Raw genomic sequence first — 18,841 nt, 5'->3', positions numbered from 1 at the left:
CTCTCTCTCTCTCTCTCTAGTAAACTTTCTCCTGAGTTGTGGACTAAACCTGACCCACGTGCTGAGCTGCTGTAAGAGGGGGAGGTAAAAGGGGGGATGTGTGGACAGATCTGGGGAGGGGAGAGCGGTGGGAAACCAAACCAAACCAAACCAACACACACACTCACACTCATCTCCTGCTCATCCCACCGCCTCAGCCTCAGCCTGGGCCAACTTTCCTGCGCGAACAGTGAAGCAGGGCAGACGCGTTCAGGCAGTGTGTGTGTGTGCGTGAGAGAAAGAGAGAGAGTTTAGTGTGTGTGTGTGTGTGTGTGTGTGCGTGCAGGAGTTTGAGGATTCGTGCGAGCTTGCTGGTCTGTCGCTCCACTGAGTGATGGGGCTGGCAGGAAGGGCCAGATAAACGCCGCGCTTGGCTTTTCTGCTGGAAGGACATTCATGGATTTTGGGTTCGAGCTGCGAGCTGCGACTCCTGCGTTCGGTCTTCGTTCAGAGTTCAGTTTGGGGGAGAGGAAAGTTTGGAGGCGAACTGCCTGAGAGGTGAAGCCAGAAGCGGAGGTAAGCTCGGCTGTAGCTCGGTTTCTCGCTCTGCTTTCGCGTTCAGTGTTTTGAGGACCATCCCCTGACTGAAGCGTGTCTGACTCTGTGGGGTCGGGGCTGTAGCTGCAGGGCTAACAGTCCTGCACAAGTTCAGCTGCACTTATGAACGGAACTCGGGACGACTTTTAATGGCTGGGAAACTGGATACTTTAGATCCAGTGTAAAAGTGTAAAAACGGGCTAAAGTTAGCAGAACTTGTCACTTTTTTTGGACAACTTCGCTGTTGGCGGTTTCTCATGCCGCACTCAGAAGCTGGAGCTGCAGAAAGTATCGAAAGTTCAGCAGCTGCTTTCAATAAAAACAAGTTAGCGAGCAAACAACGGCTACATAGTGCTACTTTAGACACCCGATTGATCAAATCTGGATAAAAATAGAAGTTAAGCTGTTTTCCAGACCCAGATTTAGGCTAGACTAGTCCGGACTAACTCTGTTAAAAAGTGTTTCACACTAACCTGGCCAGAATTAGTATCCTAAAAAAACTGAATATAAATATATATATATATATATATATATATATATATATATATATATATATATATATATATATATATTAAAAATCTAATTGTAATTAAATACTTTTTTGTACTTAAAAAGTACAATTTTCTTGTACTATTTTTTTTTATAATTTTCATTACGTAGCTAATACTTGAGAAAATACGTGAGAAAACGAGGCTACTATGGAGTTTGTAAGCCTTTAACATTTAGTGACTAATTTTTGTGTGTGTGTTTTTTATATTTCAATCTGTTATGTTGGTGACTGGTGAGCGTTGTTATTTTTATTATAAATGAAATAAGCTGATATATGACGTACTGAGCCAGTGGAGCTGTACTCAGCTGTACTGCAGCCCTGTAAGTTACCTAGCTAGTCCTTAAGCACCACTTCTTCATTCTTCTGCAAAGCTACCTTTACTTTTGCTTGAGTACTTTTGCTTTACCTGCCGTGATTTTTGTTTGTTTGTTTGTTTGTTTGTTTTTATTTACACTACTCTACCAACTTCTGCTCATAACCCCTAAACACACACACACACACGGCCTATTAGAGCTGTGTGTGGATATCTTAATACTACTGTACACATCAGCTTTTAGCATCTTTCACTTTAGGTAGCTTTCAACCCAAAACATTTAGCTCCAACAAACCCAAAACATGAGAAATCTCATGATTATAGATGTAACAACACATCTGTAATTACATTCGATGCCAACAGCATAGGAACAGTTCTGCAGGTCTTCCTTATTTAGCATGGCTTATCATCACATCCTCACATGGTCTCAGGCCCTGAAATAAGCACCAGTTACTTAAGGGTGAAGAACAGTGTATGCTGAGCACTCATAGGGATCGCTGATTACAGAGAAGGCTGTAATGAATATTGTGTGGTGTTCATAAGGTAATGTGTCAGAGGAGGACTTTTACTGTTCCTGAATTGGGTAGATTTCATTAGAACAGTTCTTCTGTCTTGATTTAGCTTTTCAGGTCCCTTCTACTGTAAGTAGAACTCTTAGTTCATTCTTTTTTTGTGTTACATATATTAATTGTATGCCATGTAGTTTTTACATCTAATAAACATTTAATGAATGATTTTTCTGATTTTACACACATCTTTTAATTGATCAGACTGATTTTTTGTATTTTTCACACATAATTCAACTTTCAATTAGTGGTTTCTCTGTTTTTGCACACAAGTCTGCTTTTAATCCATTCAGATTCTCAGGTGTTACACCGAACTCAGCTTTTAATGAAGTCAGATTCTCCATTTCTACTTCTGAATGATTTCTCTGGTTTCATACACAATTCAGTTTTTAATGAATTCATATTCTATGTTTTTGCACATAGTTTGACTTTTAGTTCATGCCATATCTTTATTTGCACATAATTCAGATTTTAGTTCATTCCATTTCTGTGTTTTTACACATAATTTAGCTTTTAATTCATTTAATTTCTGTTTTTACACATAATATAGCTTTTAATTCACTACATTTCTGTGTTTTTACTCATAGTTCAGCTTTTAGTTGTTCAATTTCTCAGTTTGGACACATAATTCAGCTTTTAAGGCATGCGGTTTCATTGTTAATTCAATGAATCACATCCAGTTCAGCGTTTCATTTGATTACTTTGATATGAACCAAATTATTACCTTTCCTAAACACTTTACTGTCAGATACAAGGTATTGTGCTCAAACATGTGAACTATCATATCAAGTTGCCTTATGCAATGCTCAGAGAGCCATGTGGGGGATGTGGTTTCATAGTTTAATATGGTATAAGAATTATTGTATGTGCTCAACTTTGTGAAAAAAAACACAGCACAAAGTGTGTGTGTGTGTGTGTGAGTGAGCGATAGAGAGAGAGTGTGTGTTTTGTGTATGTGTTAAATTTATTGTGAAGCCCCAGTTGAGTCTATTAGCATAAGAAGAAAGGTCGTAGTGAATTTGCCATTGTGTGAAATGAGGAGTTCCAACAGTCAGAGGCAGAGCGAGTGAAAGGGTGTAAAGAAATGATCGGCTATTCAGATTATTCAGCCCTGCTTGGGCTCTGGTCATCAGCCTCTGTGACATGGGATGGCTGCATCACTTTCATCTTCTAGGCCTGCAGGATTCGCCCGCTCGCTCTCTTTCTCTCACTCTTTCTCGTGTGCAAAATGTAATGAACAATAAAAAAGGAGGACCTTAGAAAACAAACATGAATGCGCTCCTTCTGCAGCGGTGGACGAGGTGTAGAAAACACGAGTGACAGCTCAGTGAAAAGTTTCAGCCAGGGGAACTCAGAGGTTAGAAGGGTTACAGTTGTTGTTCTACTGAAATGTGGAACTCTACTTTGTGTCCACGCAGAGTGGTGGGACAAAGACAGTGTGATGTCCTCAGCTCACGTGTTGTACCTCATTCCTCATCATGCGCCAGGATGCCAGAAAGTGGAAACACTGAGTTATTTTTGATGTTTTATGTCCTGCCTGACAACCACTTAACGTTTCACCAGCACTTTACTGAAGGGGGGGGGGCGGCATTTGTGGGGCGACACAACACCTACATAAGCCTTTCATGACAACTGGAATAAGCCCTACATAAACATTTATAAAGGCTTATTTCAACAAACGTCAGCTGTCATAACACTTGACATAACTGACACAATGAATGTTTATGTAGGTTTATTTCAGCTGTCATGAAAGGCTTGTATGTGCGTTATGAATGCTGGCCCTCGGTTAGGCGTAACCAATGTTTCTAACTGCTTTAGGGAGGCTCCACAGAACATTTTCAATGTACTTTTTGTTTGTCAATTTTTTTATTTTTTTCTCCCGAATTTGGGACTGCCAATTTACCAACCCATTCGTAGCTCCACCCTAGCAATAGCAATGCTCCCAACACTAGGAGGATAAGGACTTGAACTGCTGCCAATGCGACATCACTGGGCAGCTGACACACTCTGAGGAAAGTGCCGAATCCCCCAGGTATACCGCAGAAGCTAACAGATGCCTGTGCCAGTCAACATTGCTTTTAGAGTGATGAGGGGAGAGAGTGCCATCTACCAACCTGGAGAGAGCTTGGCCAAATGTGCTGTCTCAGACTCAGGCTGCTGATGACAAAGCAGCATGGCTCAGGATTCAGGCTCCTGACCCCCGGGCCATAGTGGCAGGGCAGTAGACCTCTAATCCACTTAGAGCCCCTTTAGAACATTTTTAGACTGAACATCGATAATTTTATAACAAGATACTCTTTGTATACCCTGCAATGCACTGGTGCCTCGCCCTGAGGGAATTCCTGCGTTGCGCCCAATGATTCCAGGGAGGCTCCGGAGGAACCCACTGTGACCCTACCAGAAAGAAATGGATAAGAAGATGGATGGATGGAAAAATAATAGCTCTTCACCTTGTTTTGTTTAGTAATTGTTCAAATGCTGGAGGCCATTATGGGACACAAGAGCAGTTAATATTTAACAACTTCAATGAAAACCAGCTTTCGAGAGTCATCAGTATTCTGAAAGTATATATTTATTGAACAGAAATGTTGTATATGCTATACATGTGCACTGGAGTTGGTGGAGCTGGTCATCTTCTGAAAAGAACGTAATTCGGCGGGCAGTTTGTGAGCACAGCTCAAACTGGATGCTTCTTTGTTTCGTGAACTATGTTTGTGTCACAGAAGACCTTGAAGCTCTCAGCCTAGACAGAGTAGCTGAAGAACACTTGTGTTGTCGAGTGAATTGTTGGGACTTGAATGATCTGCAGTGTTCCCAGTGTTGAGTTTATCTGGAGATGAGGCCAGAGCGGTGAGGAAACAGACGGATGAAGAGTGCTAACTGCTTACATTCATTTACCCTCTCAAAGGGTGCTTTTTGAGTTCCAGCTCCTCAGCGCTGGCCTTTAGGGCTTAGGACAATCCCTGCATTTTAGCCACTGGTGTTGGAAACCTCTCCAGACATCTGCTTCATTCTTCCATGAGTGTCTGGGGTTAATCAAGACCACATCACATCCGCTTTTTTGGAGTGTGGATAGGATCCTTCATGCTTTTTTCCCACTCCTGTGTAGCTACCAGGGCATTGTTAAGTACTGACATTGTTCACTCTGGGCCTATCATCAAAGAAACCAATGAAACCACACACTCTTGTGTGTGAGAAATGGCCTCAGTAAGACTTTAATAAGCCACTAAAAGTGCATGGCAGTAATCAGCACAGGGCCCAAGGTTTGATTGATTGAGCTCATTAGTCATTCGGAAACTACTCCAAACCTAAGAAAATACGGCTAGTTAAAGACCACCAGTCCATCAGAGAACATGACAGAGAAATGGCATACATGTTGACCGATTTAGGAGGTCTTTCACACACATTGTTGGAGATACCTTCCGATAAGAAGGGAGGCATGTACCTTCAGATTTATGAGGTAAGAAAAAGTTGACAATTTCTTGTTAACAAGGAAAGATAAAAAGACTGTAAAACGTCGGTTGTGCAATTTTGTACGTGATGAACTGGGAAACACTTTCCAAATTGTAATAAATGGTTAAAACAACAAGGGAGGCCTTTCCTTTTGTGCTTTCCATTTACTTTGACCTACATTTTACTTTGTCCTTTTCTTTTGTCCTCAGGCCTCCCACACGAATATGGAAAAAATATAATCAGCCGATGAAATTATGAATACTGTTTATACAAACTTATACATGATTTGTTGGAGCTGGGCAACGTCTGTGTCCACAGAGCACTGCTTGAATTTCCCAAACCACACATCCACCTGTGATTCATAGAAGCCACCAGGCAGAGTGTGCGGGGGATGGACTCAAATTTATTTCATAGCTCGACCAAGAGTAAACATTACACTTTACCAAAATTATACATCTTTTTGAGCAATGTAGCCCATGTAGAGACAGCTGGTGGTTCTACGATGTGTAGCTCCGCAGAGCACCTTTAGGCCATGAGAACAGTCGTCCTTGCAATGAATCACTGGTAGACCACCTTTAAAATGAGCTAATGCATGGAGAAGATGGCTCTTGCTCAATGTCTGACTCATTGAGAAGAGGGAAGATGAGATGGCTGGAGGCTCTTTGATCGCTCAGCACCACAGATATATGTGTGTGGTAATATGTGGTCAGAAAAAAAGAGTTGTACTTTGCCAGACTCCAAGGAATCAAAATATTGTAAAGTGTCTCATGTTGTGCTTCTCCAAGGACAAGGTTTCATACACAAGTTAATTAATTCCTGGAGGGTAAACATTCCCGGATGATCCACTGTTACATCAGAGGCAGGCCCTCGACAGCAGCCGGTAGTGAAAGTATCATCACAGCGGTCGTGGTATCATCTTCATGACCTCCTTGCTGTTTGTTCCCCTCGCAGACGTTGCCTCAAACAATGCCACACTGTTCCAAGTGTTTGTTGTCGGCGCTAATCTGATGCAGAAGCTGACTCTGAACCATAGGCGGCTCAGTCTCTATCAGGGGAGTTTTCTGTCGGTGCTTCCAAGACCGAATTATTAAAGGCGCAGAGGCCGATGTAAGTGTGTTGTGATTTATCGGCTGTCCTCCCGTAGCTCCAGACCATGCTTTGCCAGGAACGGAGTGGGTAGACGGATCTCCCCGTTATGCTCCATAGTACGAGCGGGACCACTGGAGGTTAGCTGCTGAACCCCTGCCAGGCCACAGACTCCTCTCCAGCCGGGCTGGAAGACGAGCGGGACGTGTTGAGCGAGGGAAGCCATGTGGTAGTCTTTAGCAATCGGCCCGCCCCGCTCCCTGACACACACGTCCACTCCTGCTCGTTGGCCTCTTGCTGAACGCCGCGCTGGGCCCAGGCCAAATCGGGGCTGCTCACCAAGGAATTCACTCATTATGCGCAGAGAGATTAGGATCATCTGCGTTCCTATCATCATTGCCTGATCCCTGTTGTAGCTTAGATATATGGCTCTCCACACGGTAGGCTTTAGAACATCACGTCTTAGAGAAGTTAAGCTGTGCTATGAGAGGTGCCACATGCCAAACACCAGCCAACAAACAGGAGAGGAAACTAGCATGCCTCCATTATATAGTGGTTGGATAGTGTAGTGGATAACATAGTGGACCTGAACAGGGGTCTGAGATTTCATTCCTTAGGTCTAAACGTCTGGGATTGCCAAGGGATTGCGTGTTTGATCCCAGGGTAGGCCACAGACATCCGTGGATAGGAGCTCCAAGAGAGTATAATTAGCCTTGCACTTTCTGGGTGCCCATCCTCTCCTTGCGTCACTTGGCACAATGCAAGGCCAACATGGGCTTGGAGGAAGCACATACTAGCTTACCACCCTCCCAACGTGGCCACATCATGTGTGAGTGGAGAGTCCTAGCTAACTCAGGGAACTAAATTGGGGAAACTTAGAACTAGAACTATCTTATATGTACCCTTTGGAGAAGCTCTGCTCATTGCTCAGAAATTTGCTCATTTCTGTTACCAGGTCAAATTAGTCGCTTCCCAAACACATGCTTTTTAAAACGCAGCGCCCTTGAGGACATCTCGTCCTATGTCCACACATTGTTGAAGTCCCCACAGGGCTGACTTGGAAGAAGACTGCAGTGCTTAATGTGCCTGTTGAGACAGACCCTGACGCTACATTCACCTATCATTGTAAGTCGGTCTGGATAAGAGTACCTGCGTGAACATAAAACATCTGTCTTGCTGCAGAGCAAAAAATTGGCCTACCGTCTTGGAGCAGCTGTCTTGTAGGTGATCAGATCAGAGATTGTATAGGTGTTGGGGTGTCAAGCAGCTGGTACCGTTGACCCCCCCCCCCCTTCCACACAGACATTCGGCATCAGACCGCACGGCCCCTCTTTTCCTCCCTACAGCCGACACACTGCTGACTCACAGCTCAGACAACAAACCGGGACACAGATGGATGTCTCACACTGAGCGATAAAATATGCTCACCCACAGTGACAGTGCTGAGAAATCTTTAGAGAGACAGGCACAAGAGTGGCTTTAAACAACGTGTCTTAAGTCATTGATTAGATTTGAATAGATTTTTATTTTTATTTATATTTTTTTACTTTATAGACTGTTAACCTTTGCTTTTGACTCATTACACATCACCCCACAAGATTCACCAGTTCAGACAACTTGAGACGTTGTATTTCCACCATTTCCTGAATCTCGTCTGTGTGTTTTTGGAATCTACAGTGAGTCACTCTAAGAAAGCTGAGGTAGAACATTTTTAGTAAACATGATTCATTAGATTTGATGGGGGACTTGTTTCCTTTTACTCCACCCCCTCCTCGGCCTCTCTCTGACACCACCATCCCATCTGTGTAACGGTTTTGCGGTCGGGATTCCTAGCGTTAAATAATTGCTTTTCTAGACGTATTCTGTTTACTGTACCACACCACATACTACCCATTGTCTTTGTTGCATAAATACTTCACACAATAACTATAATTGCCTTCTCGAGGGTGTAATTAACATTCTAATAAGGGGTGCATCGGCCTGCTCTTGGTTCAGGGTGAGAGGAATGACAGCTGAGGCTGTGACCAGAGAGCGCTAACAACACCGCTCCGTTTTAGCGACCCAAGCAAATGGTGTTGAGAGGGAAGAAATTCTTTCATGAGCTCTGTGATGTGAGATGCAACAGCTGCGGCCTTAGGACTCTCGTAGGGTGTCGACCAAGTAAGCCTTACCTTGTTTCAAAACCCTTTAAATAGTAAACACAACTCTCGTAATGATTTCATTAGCACCTCAAATGTACACAGCCACATTTTTCTTGTAGAGCCTTGGAAAACAGACAGGGATTCCTCCTCATGCTTCTGCGTAGGTTGTGGAGTCAACATCTGTTTTAGATTGGATGTGGACAAAGAGATCAAGCACAGGATATTGCATTTACTGAAGTCTTGATGGGGGAAGGGCAGTCTCATCCTCTGGGTCACGCTGGCTGTCTTTTTGACAGTTAGTCTTGGAGGTATTACCGACTCAAGCCAAGCCCCAGCTCACCACAAGCTAACTTGTGTTGAAGGTGCTCCTGTGCATCTGACTTCAATAGCAGTAGCTGTGCGTATCTGCCTAAAAAACGTTCGTTCTGGATTTCAGGTAGCAGCAGATCTCCTGTCTGTGTCATGATGAGTTCTGGGAACTTTTTTTGGAGAACCAGCGGAATCACCAAAAAGCTGCGAGAGTAGAACTACACTGAAAAAACACCCTACGTTAATATTGCTGTTGGCCAGCCAGACTGTAAAGGAACGGAGGCGAAAGCTAAATTGGAATCTCTAATTCCGCAGTAAATTTAGCGTCTCTCCTCAAGGACAAGGCCTGAGTGTGTGTTCCGGAACGCCATGAAATATAGTTCCTCAAAACTATTATTTTGACATAGTGTTACAGCGAGCAAGGCAGTATTATACTGCCGCATGGCCTCGAGGGAAAATGCTGGTCAGTAAAAAGTGAATTAAATTAAAGGTTTCCACAGTGCTCATACTGAAAGGAGGAAGACCACGTTGGTGGATCAGGCCGCAGCGGTCGGGCCTGGCCTCAAAAAACAGCTGTGTTTTTGTCTGAATTAAGTTTGCCCTTTTTTGCAAAGGAAATCGTTTCACATGGAGGCCCATATATGAACTTGATGAATATGAATGCTACTTATTTTTTATTAGAATGAGGGGATAGAATAAAGGAAAGGCATACTGCCTGTGTATTAAAAAATAGTACTGCTCTTGTTTTTTTTTTTTGTTTTGTTTTGTTTTTTGTTTAGTTTTTATATCAGAAGCCTGGTTCCCTAGTTCCACCTCTTGTTCTGTCTTTGAATAAATTAGCTTGTATAAATACTGCAGATCCTGGGTAAAATCTGTGCTGCAGTAAAAATACTTCAGTGATGTTGAAATCCGCAAAATGTCAACTTTAATTAAATGTTTTTAAGCATTAGGTGGGGAAAGTGTAACAGGAACAGACAATTTGATACTTGAGAACAATAGTAACTGTATTTCCTTGGTCCACAGGGCATTCCATATGATTCAGCTCTAACAAAGAATGGGCTTTGTCTGAGGATGACTCAGAAATAGGAAACTTCACTTACCCTGACCTGCTCTTAGGGTCACTGACTCTGTGAGAGAACGATGGTGGACCTCTATCTCCATCGTGCTCCTGTGCCAAAGATAGGGGCCAAAGAAGCGTAAAGAAACCCAGCATTTGGAATTAAGAGTTCGCTTTGATGTGTGTTTGCATTCCACTGAGAACTGGTGAAAGAACTGAGCAGCTGAAATGGAATGAGGCTCCGAGGCATACGTGCATGTTCAGTCCATTGCTGAGAAACTTGTCAAAGAAATCTCCTTCGGACTCTTCGGATTGCTTAATGTTCTTGTAATTTTTCTAATGAATGCTGCATTTAGCATTACAGCAGATCAGATACATCTAAACTGGGTTTCATGGAATACACTGTTAATACTACTGTTAACCCTGAGTGATGGACTTTAATAAGGACTATTTTTTAGTCCTGCCTTTGCCTGAAACTGCTTGTTCTGCAGGGTCAAGAAGGTTGCACTTTGTACTTGTGTGGCTGGTAGTTTGTACCCAGGCCTGCAAGTACAAGGGTCCTCTGCACACCTGTTGCTTCCTTTCAGAGTGATTACAGCCACAAAAGAAAACAGTCAGAGCTGTCCGTCACGCATTCATTTCCCCAAATCTCATTCAGTGTGAACTTTGAGGAGAAAAAAAAAATACAATTTGACACTTTAAGAGCCCACATACTTACTGTTTAGCTGGATCACTTAAGTTAGAAAGAAAATGCTTCAAAACCAACAAGCAAGTCGATAACACAGAGGAGACAAAAGTATTGAGACACCTGCTCATTCATTGTTTATTATTAATTGTATTTAGAAACAATTGGAACATTGCTGTGAAGATTGGACTGCATTCAGCGACAAGAATGTTAGTGAGGTCAGAATGTTGGATGATCACCACCCCACCTCAACCCCAACTTCCCAACTCAACCCACAGTTCCACTTAATGCTGGGGGGCTTCATACCCCTCTAGACCATGCCTGGCATTAGGCATTGCACCAATAGGTTTATCTGCTCTAGACAGTGGTATTCTAATGGGAGTACATCTCTACATGGACTAGACAAGGCATCTGCACATCTGTGTCAGCAATGGGACCAACTTAAAGTAGCTGAGTGCGTTCATCAAAAAGAATGTCCACAAACATTTAAACATAAAATGTGTTATATGAAAATTGTGGATTCATTTGTGAGCTATTTTGCAAGATAGTCATGGTTAGACTGATGAGCTCTGCAGGGCTACTATGGAGGATTAGCCCTCACCCCTGCGGGGTCCCATAGACCTCAGTCACGTGGACCCGAGGTTCTGATCCTTTTCACACGCTGCACTTGTCAGAGCAGCCATCCAGAATGAAAGAGGCGCTCTCTTGTTGTTCTTTCGCCCTCGCCACCACCTGTCCACTCGGTTCCTGACACCTGTACTGGCCCATCAGATCTCAGAAGCCCTGTCAAAGGGTCAATCTCGGCCTGGTTCTACTGGAGGAAGGTGCCTGTGTTGTTGGCACCCAGAACTGAGTGGAAGAAGCACTGATTCCTAGTTGTGCTTGACGTGCTCCAAAGCGTTTCTCTTCAAAGCAGACCAGGTGGAACCCTTCTTGCTTTATGGTGCTGGTTGTAGCATAGTGGAATTTGGACAGTATCTTCAAACACTCATTTCTTTCTTGCCTAATGATTTTGCTAATGATATGGAACTAGAACAACCTTGATCTGCGAGGGTCCAAGTTACCTGGGGAGCAATTCTTCATGAGGGTCGTTTACAATAGAGTAAAATGTTATAACTGGCCAAGAGTCATTTGATGACAACAGAGAGATTGCAGATGTTACACAGCAAGAGCATCACATTATCAAAGGTTATTAAAGGATCTTTTGAAATCCAAGTCGTTTAATAGCATCTCCAAAGAAAAGTCTATAAGAGGCGTCAATGACACAGGATGGCAAATGGACTTTCTTGGCTTACAAGAAGTGAAACAGATGCCGTCCAAGCCCAACAGCCCACCTCTAATCGGCTTACCTTGGCAGTGAAATCTTTAACTGGCAGCCCTGGGAGGTGATGAATATGGCCTATGTTCGTCTTACAAGACGCTGACCATAAGAAAAATGATATTTGGATTTAGTATGTTTAAACAGCAAGGCTTTTGCAATGCAATATGAAGTCTCGTTGACCACTAACATGCTGGTTTCAGCTCGACTCTGAGCAAATTCCTAAAGGGGCAATTATAGACGCAAGCTCACCATAATGCCATAATGAAGCGACGCTGTTCAAAAAAAAGTCCAATATGGCTTTTTTTGCTGCTTTTAGTCTGAAACCATGAACCCCTTTCCAGTCCATGTAAAGAAAACCATTTCCTTGGCTAAAAAAGTGACTCAGTTGGAAATTATTTTAGAGAACGTAAGTGTTAATTCCCTTCTGGTTGCCTTTAAGCATAAACACGTTTAAACTGTGGCGTTCAGCTCCAATAACTATAAATGAGAACAGCCATTCTCATGTGCTGTCCAATTTGGACAGCTCTGTGCCTGGACTTACCAACAGGTGTAATGTCTTTGTGCTTTTATACGTGATTACCTCACCATCCACAATAAACCCTGCTATGTTAGCTTGCTCACCAGTTATCGGCACCCATCCAACCTCTTGGGACTGCATATAGCCTGGCATCTTGTAACCTTGAGGATCACACAAAACTACACAGTTATGACTGTATTTAATCCAGTTTGTATAAAATAAAAATGAGCCTTTGAAAATGCTTTGCTACGTATGCTTGCATTTCATGAAATGATATGGTCTGTTAAAAAAAAAAAAACATACGAGGGGAAATTTGGCTAATCAAACCATTGACAACATCTGTTCTTCAGCCACTCTCAACGAACGTGTTCATCAGCTAAAAAGCAAACACTGTGGATAGCCTCAATCAGTGCCTGAAAGGCCCCAAAGAGGGACTTCTTTTCAGTCTCTGACCAGCACTTGTTTGCACTGCACCAAGGATAATCTTATAGGTTCCACGAAGTTAAACAAGTGGCACGCTGCCAAATCATCTGCTCTCAGCTCAGCGTTTGACTGCACTGATGGAGATACAGGAGAGGAAGCTCTTTGTATGCTTTGTAATCACCACTGGATGGTCCTGCTAAAATTGAATATCCTGATCAGATAATATTTGAGTTTGCATTAATAAAGCTATGCCATGCTTGTGGAGTGCTGCTACTCTAAGACTGCTAAAGGTCTTTCAGACCTGACAAAGATTTCCTGAAAAAGGTTTTAATTAAACTGGTTTGTTCCATTTCTTTCTCTTTTTTAGTTCTGTCTCCTACAAATCGTATAACGTAGATACAAGCAAATGATCAGTGTTGGACAGATTAGATTACTTTAGATTTGACTTTTAAAGGTCAAGCAGGCCTTAGTTGTGTGAGGGTAGAAATATCTCTCAAACCACAGTATGTTAATGTACATTAATGCATAAACCAGTAAATAGCTTTAATAGCCTATATGACCAGACCATCTCCTTTCAGTTCAACTTACAACTTTCAACCTACCTTGAAACCCCCAGCCGCGACACCTTTGTGTGTCCAAACATTTGACTGGTACTAAATATGTTATGACTATAATTAATGACTATATGTTGACTATACTATACTATAGTTATCCTCACCCTGAACTCCCCAACTCATCCCAAAAGTACACAGTTCTACTTCTCCACAGCTCAGTGCCACGGGGCTTAATACCCCTCTAGTACAAACTTGGCATTAGACATAGAGGTTCATGTGTATCTGCTCCAGAGAGTCCTATTCTGTTTGCAATGCTTCTCTGCAGAGACGAGACAAGCTGTGTGTGTGTGTGTGTGTGTGTGTATTTGCACATCTGTGTCAACAATGGTAGCAACATAAAGTAGCTAAATGCATTCATTTGAAGCGGTGTCCACAAACATTTGGACATATAGTGAATATAAAGAAATATCTACATTTGATTCATTTTACTGCATTTGTATCCCTGTAGAAATAATGTCAAATATTACTTGTGAAAGCACTGTGGAAGGACTCTGCATTGATGCTCACTCATTTCTGTTTTCCCATAATGTGTCTTGTCATGGTTGATGCTGTTCATGTATAGACACTGACACTGCTGTTCGTCCTTCTCATCCTCAGGCTCTCTACAGGTCCCGTCATGGAGACCACAACACCAGCTGCGCCAGAGAAGAAGGAGTGCAAGGGCTCAGGCCTGGATGTTAGCAGCTTCTCGGACCTGCCCAAGAAGCCCTCACCCACCGCCGTGACACGAGGTGTGCAAACTTATTTCGAACAAGCCTTCGACCTCATCAGAAATCCTTAACTCAGTCTCTATCAATATTAAGAGAGCGGGCTGTCCTAAATCATATGCTTCAGAAGCTGTTCACCTTCAGGTGAGCGAGTCCTACGCATGAAATACTAAAGAGGAGATGATCAAATGCTTTAGAGGTGACCTCAAGGACAGTGATGAATTTTAATGACAGCAGGCCCAACAGAGCTTCTATGTAAATCAGTCCATAAATCTCGTAAAAAGGACAGGTCTGCGGAATGCTTTCATGGTATTTTTAACACGTGCCATTTCTTGGTACAGTCAAGAAACCCTTTTTAATTCAGGGGTTAGAAGATGCGGACTCGTGTGGACGTACGTTCCGATAGGTTCATTCGTTTAGCACTTGTTGACTTGATGGTGCAAAGAGAGAATAAAGCGAAGGGGAGAAAGGCAGCACATGTTTAAAAGATGTCAGTGAATGTGTGATGAAAACCCAGGCTAACGAGGTTGAAAGACCTTGTTCTTACCTCCAGAGTATAAATGTTATAAATTACTTAAAGCAGCTGGTGGAGCACTGGTCCGCGCTGTCCGTCAGAGTCCTCTGACAAACATGAGGATGGTGAAAGATCTTTGAAATGCTAATGGCCTTTTGATATTGTGGCATTTTACTGTTTAATGAAGGGCTTGGTGGCCTGCCATAGGAAGGCAACGATCATTAATTGTTTAAAGAAGCTGGCGAAAATAGGGCATTGGTTTGCATACTCTCAAAAGTCAACAAAGACGATCATTAATATTTTCTGCTTACTCCAGCTCTGCATCCGATTTTCAGCACCGGACAGCATTTTAATTATCGTGACCTGAGATTAATGAGACAGTTTATTTAATATTTTGAGAGTGAGATGTTCTTACGGTTTTGGAAAGCTCCACTGTGATGTCGAAGGAGCTTGTTCGGAACTCTGGAGCCTAAATGTTATGCATTACTAATCGTGACTGTTGGAGCCTTCAGACTTCACTTACTTTGCCCATCTTGCTCCACAGAGAGTGAGCATAGATACAGTAAGTTTACCGTGGTAGAACATTACTGTTTAATGGAGAACGTTGATGACCTGCCAGAAGAAGTTTATTGGAATTATTAAGAATTATTTTGTTGCATTTTTGTAAAAGCAGGACACACATGCTTGTAACATAGAAATAGAAAATCCAGGCATAGTTTAATAGGTTGGGCATCGACTTCTGTCAACCTGATCCGGGTTTGATCCTTTGTTTTTACCACTGCTCTGCTATGTTAGAGGCACAGCCAGTAAGGCATGTTCATATCTATCTGCATCTATTTTACAGAGGAAACTTGTAATATCTGCAATGCTAGTGCCAAAACCATGTGGGAAATACACTCCTGCCACATCTTTTCCTCTTGAATCACGGCTGATTACAAATTAAACCTTTACTATGACACGGGTTGCAACGGGGTCCGAATCCCGAGCCACGTTGCTTTGCCATCAATGTCCAGAGTCCAAGAGAGCATGCTTGGCGTTGCTCTTTCTGGGTGGGTAGATGGTGCTCTCTCCCCTCATCACTCACAGGCATCACAGGCATCTGCTTTCCTTCCTCGCTTTCCTCCGAGCAATACCACATTGGCAGCGCTTCGAAAAGAAGCATTGGCTGGATTCACATGTATCGTAGGAGACGTGTGTTAAGCGCTCACTTCGTAGTGTCAGGAGCATTGCTAATGCTAGGGGAAGTTGAATGAATGGGTGGGTAAATTGGCTGTACCAAATTGATAGAAAAGGGGAAATAATTACCAAATATAAAAAAAAAGATCAGATCGATTACTTGGATCAGATTGAGAACCCACCCTTAAAATTACAGTGAAAGTTAAGAGGTTCTGTAAATCTACCATTACAAACTGCAGCAGTATAAGCCACATATGTCCTTATGCAGAGAGGGTGAAAACGCTCCTACCGTGTACTTTGACACTATTACACTTGGCTCTGATTGAATTCTTTACGCCTTTTCACATTGAGTCGAGCTTTACCTTGGCCTAGGTTCTGGTCATATGGGTAGGTGTTGGGCCACGTGCCTCGTTAAATGAATTTTAATGGGCACCCAAATTTCTACTGACACTCCACAGCTGTATAGCCTTCCTCACACTTGCAGCAAGAAGGCACTCCATCTGTGGGATTTATAAGGCTCTTTGACCAGTTGCTGTTCTCCACTTAAGGCAACATGTGCTCGAAGCAGGTACAAGTTCAGAGTTACAAGGTTAGTAAACGGTGTCTGTTTCAGAGGAGGTTTATGGAGGATTCTTTCTGACCGCACCAAATTCCTTGACCCCGGCTCAGTCCAGACTTCAGAGTGAGGGACTCCTAGTGTAATGTTCCACTGTGTGTTCACATTTCTGTAAAATGGACACTGATGAGATAGAGGATGTGGCTGCTGTTTAAAAGTATATTGACGCTGTCACATAAAAACCTTGTATCTCCATTTTTTGCTGTTTTTCAGTTTTAAAATACTTTGAATCTGACTTTTGTTCTTTACATTGTATCAGATTTTATGATAAATGGGCCAGTTGAAATGCTTCAGAATTACTTGAAATTAAGTCTTTTTACGTTGACTTCCATTGAAAGTTCCTTCTCCTGTAAAGTTGCCATTAAATATGAGGTTTATTATGTACTAAATATTATATATATATATATATATATATATATATATATATATATATATATATATATATATATAAGTGACCAATACTGAGCATGGGTGCATTAGATGGACTGGGTGTTCCAGTCCTGAGGCTTTTACTGTTGTAGTACTTTGAGTTAGTAGCAAGAACACTTGCTTCATCTCTCCTGGGTAGGTCTCTGTGGAGACGATGAATGTCGAAGAGAGAAGTGGGGGGGGGGGGTATTCTACTCAGCCATGCAGCAGGCGGCCCTGGGGAAGTGAGGGGGGGATGAGCAAGGGGTCAGGCCACTGGCAGAGAAAAATGTGGCTTAAAAAAGCTGCTCCGTCCGTAGCCCACTCTAAAGGGACAGCCACTAATCTTCCTGAGAAAGGGATTTATGCTCTGTTTTTTTCCTCTCTTCTCTTTCTCTTTCTCTAAATGAGGCCCTTCCGCCGCTGTGGTTTCTTGGCCTCTGTGAAAAGCAATCAGAGAATAGGGATCTTTCACAGGTAAGCCTTAGCGGCCTACATCCACATCAGCTCCTCCTTCTTGATTAAAACAGATTGTTTTGAAGCTCGATTTGGATTTTTTAAACCAATAAGAAAAGATGCTACTCAAGTCCCCCTTATTCTTCAAGTGGAACTATAACTTGATTACATGTCACCAAAATAAATGACGTTTGAAGCGAATCCTGCAGTTCTAAAGCACCTTTAGTCTTCAACTACCATGACAGACTAAACAAACAGCAAGTTGTTTGGTCTGAGTATCGGCTTTTAAGGGTCAGAATAGAACAAACTATACACAGAGTCCTGTATATATTGACACCGCCTTTCCCAATGGCTGATACCTGAGAAGACTCATGGGCAGATTACAGGAAGGCCTATTGACTCAGTCCAGTATTCTCTTCCTGTTAGCAGTACAGCTGCCCGCTATCTGGAACCGACTGCTTTCCTCAACAAGACACTGATATATTTTCTGAGTGGGAAAAATTCTAATTTTAAGGCACCTTTTTTGGAGCAATATCTGATGAAATATGAGCTACGGATTCCTGGGTCATCATTTACCAAACGAAAATCGTAAAAATTGCGAGCCTTGATCCACGCTGGCAATAAAAAACTTTGCGAAAGCAGCCAGACTTGGCGTATCTACGTGTCAGCTGAACTCTTCTTGTAAAAAAAAACCCTGTGTTTTACTTGTGCCCTCAACTCTGTATGTGTTCTGACTTTGAATCAGTTATATCCTTGTGGAAACTACTTCTTTCACCAGCGGCGGCCCAGTGAATAACTGGGCTAAGGGGATTTGTGAAGAGATTAATTCATGTGGCTTTTATAAACAGTTAACGTGATGGCTTTCCAAGAGCCATGGCTCCCTCCCCACCCCTCCATCTTAAATTTCACTTTAGGGGACTGGCCAGCCCTAAAGGGGATTTAAAGATTAGATATGGTAAGTGAAAGCAGGGGGATGTCTTGATTTTGTTTTTTCTCTTTTTTGTTTTTTTTTTTCTCTTTTTTTTTTACCATGTGTCTAACAAAGTCATGACAATTTGTGAAAGAGGCTAGAAAAGTTGAACTGGTTTCTTAAGCAGTTTAAGAAACTTAAAGTCAGAGAAGTCATGGCCTAGATACAGACCGAGGCCGGCTAGAAAAAGTCCAGCTCACTTTCCCTCAGAGTTAGCTTGAAGCTCGAATTAAGCCACATGGGTTTTAATGTTTTCTGTTTTTTTTTTTTTCTCCAACATTTTGATGTTGGCACTTAAAATGTCTGGCATATTTCTAAGATTAAGTTGAGTGAAAATAATGAATAATATATTTGTACTGTTAACTTGTAACTTCTGAAGAATA

The 18,841-nt window shown here is 42.5% G+C and overlaps 1 protein-coding gene across 1 annotated transcript in view; it reads left to right on the top strand.

Moving 5' to 3' along the window:
* The first annotated feature begins 218 nt into the window (after positions 1–218).
* Positions 219–18,841, top strand: part of gli2a (GLI family zinc finger 2a) — an 80,416-nt gene continuing 61,793 nt past the window's right edge. Inside the window, exons 1-2 of the mRNA XM_072686140.1 lie at positions 219–555; positions 14,209–14,342. Coding sequence (XP_072542241.1) covers positions 14,228–14,342 — 115 coding nt within the window. The 5' untranslated portion in view covers positions 219–555; positions 14,209–14,227. The remainder of the gene's footprint in view (positions 556–14,208; positions 14,343–18,841) is intronic.

Source organism: Salminus brasiliensis, chromosome 8, assembly GCF_030463535.1.
Source record: "Salminus brasiliensis chromosome 8, fSalBra1.hap2, whole genome shotgun sequence".
Lineage (NCBI taxonomy): Eukaryota > Metazoa > Chordata > Actinopteri > Characiformes > Bryconidae > Salminus > Salminus brasiliensis.
Note: the sequence above shows the minus strand (reverse complement) of the source record. Positions and strands in the feature narration are given on the sequence as shown.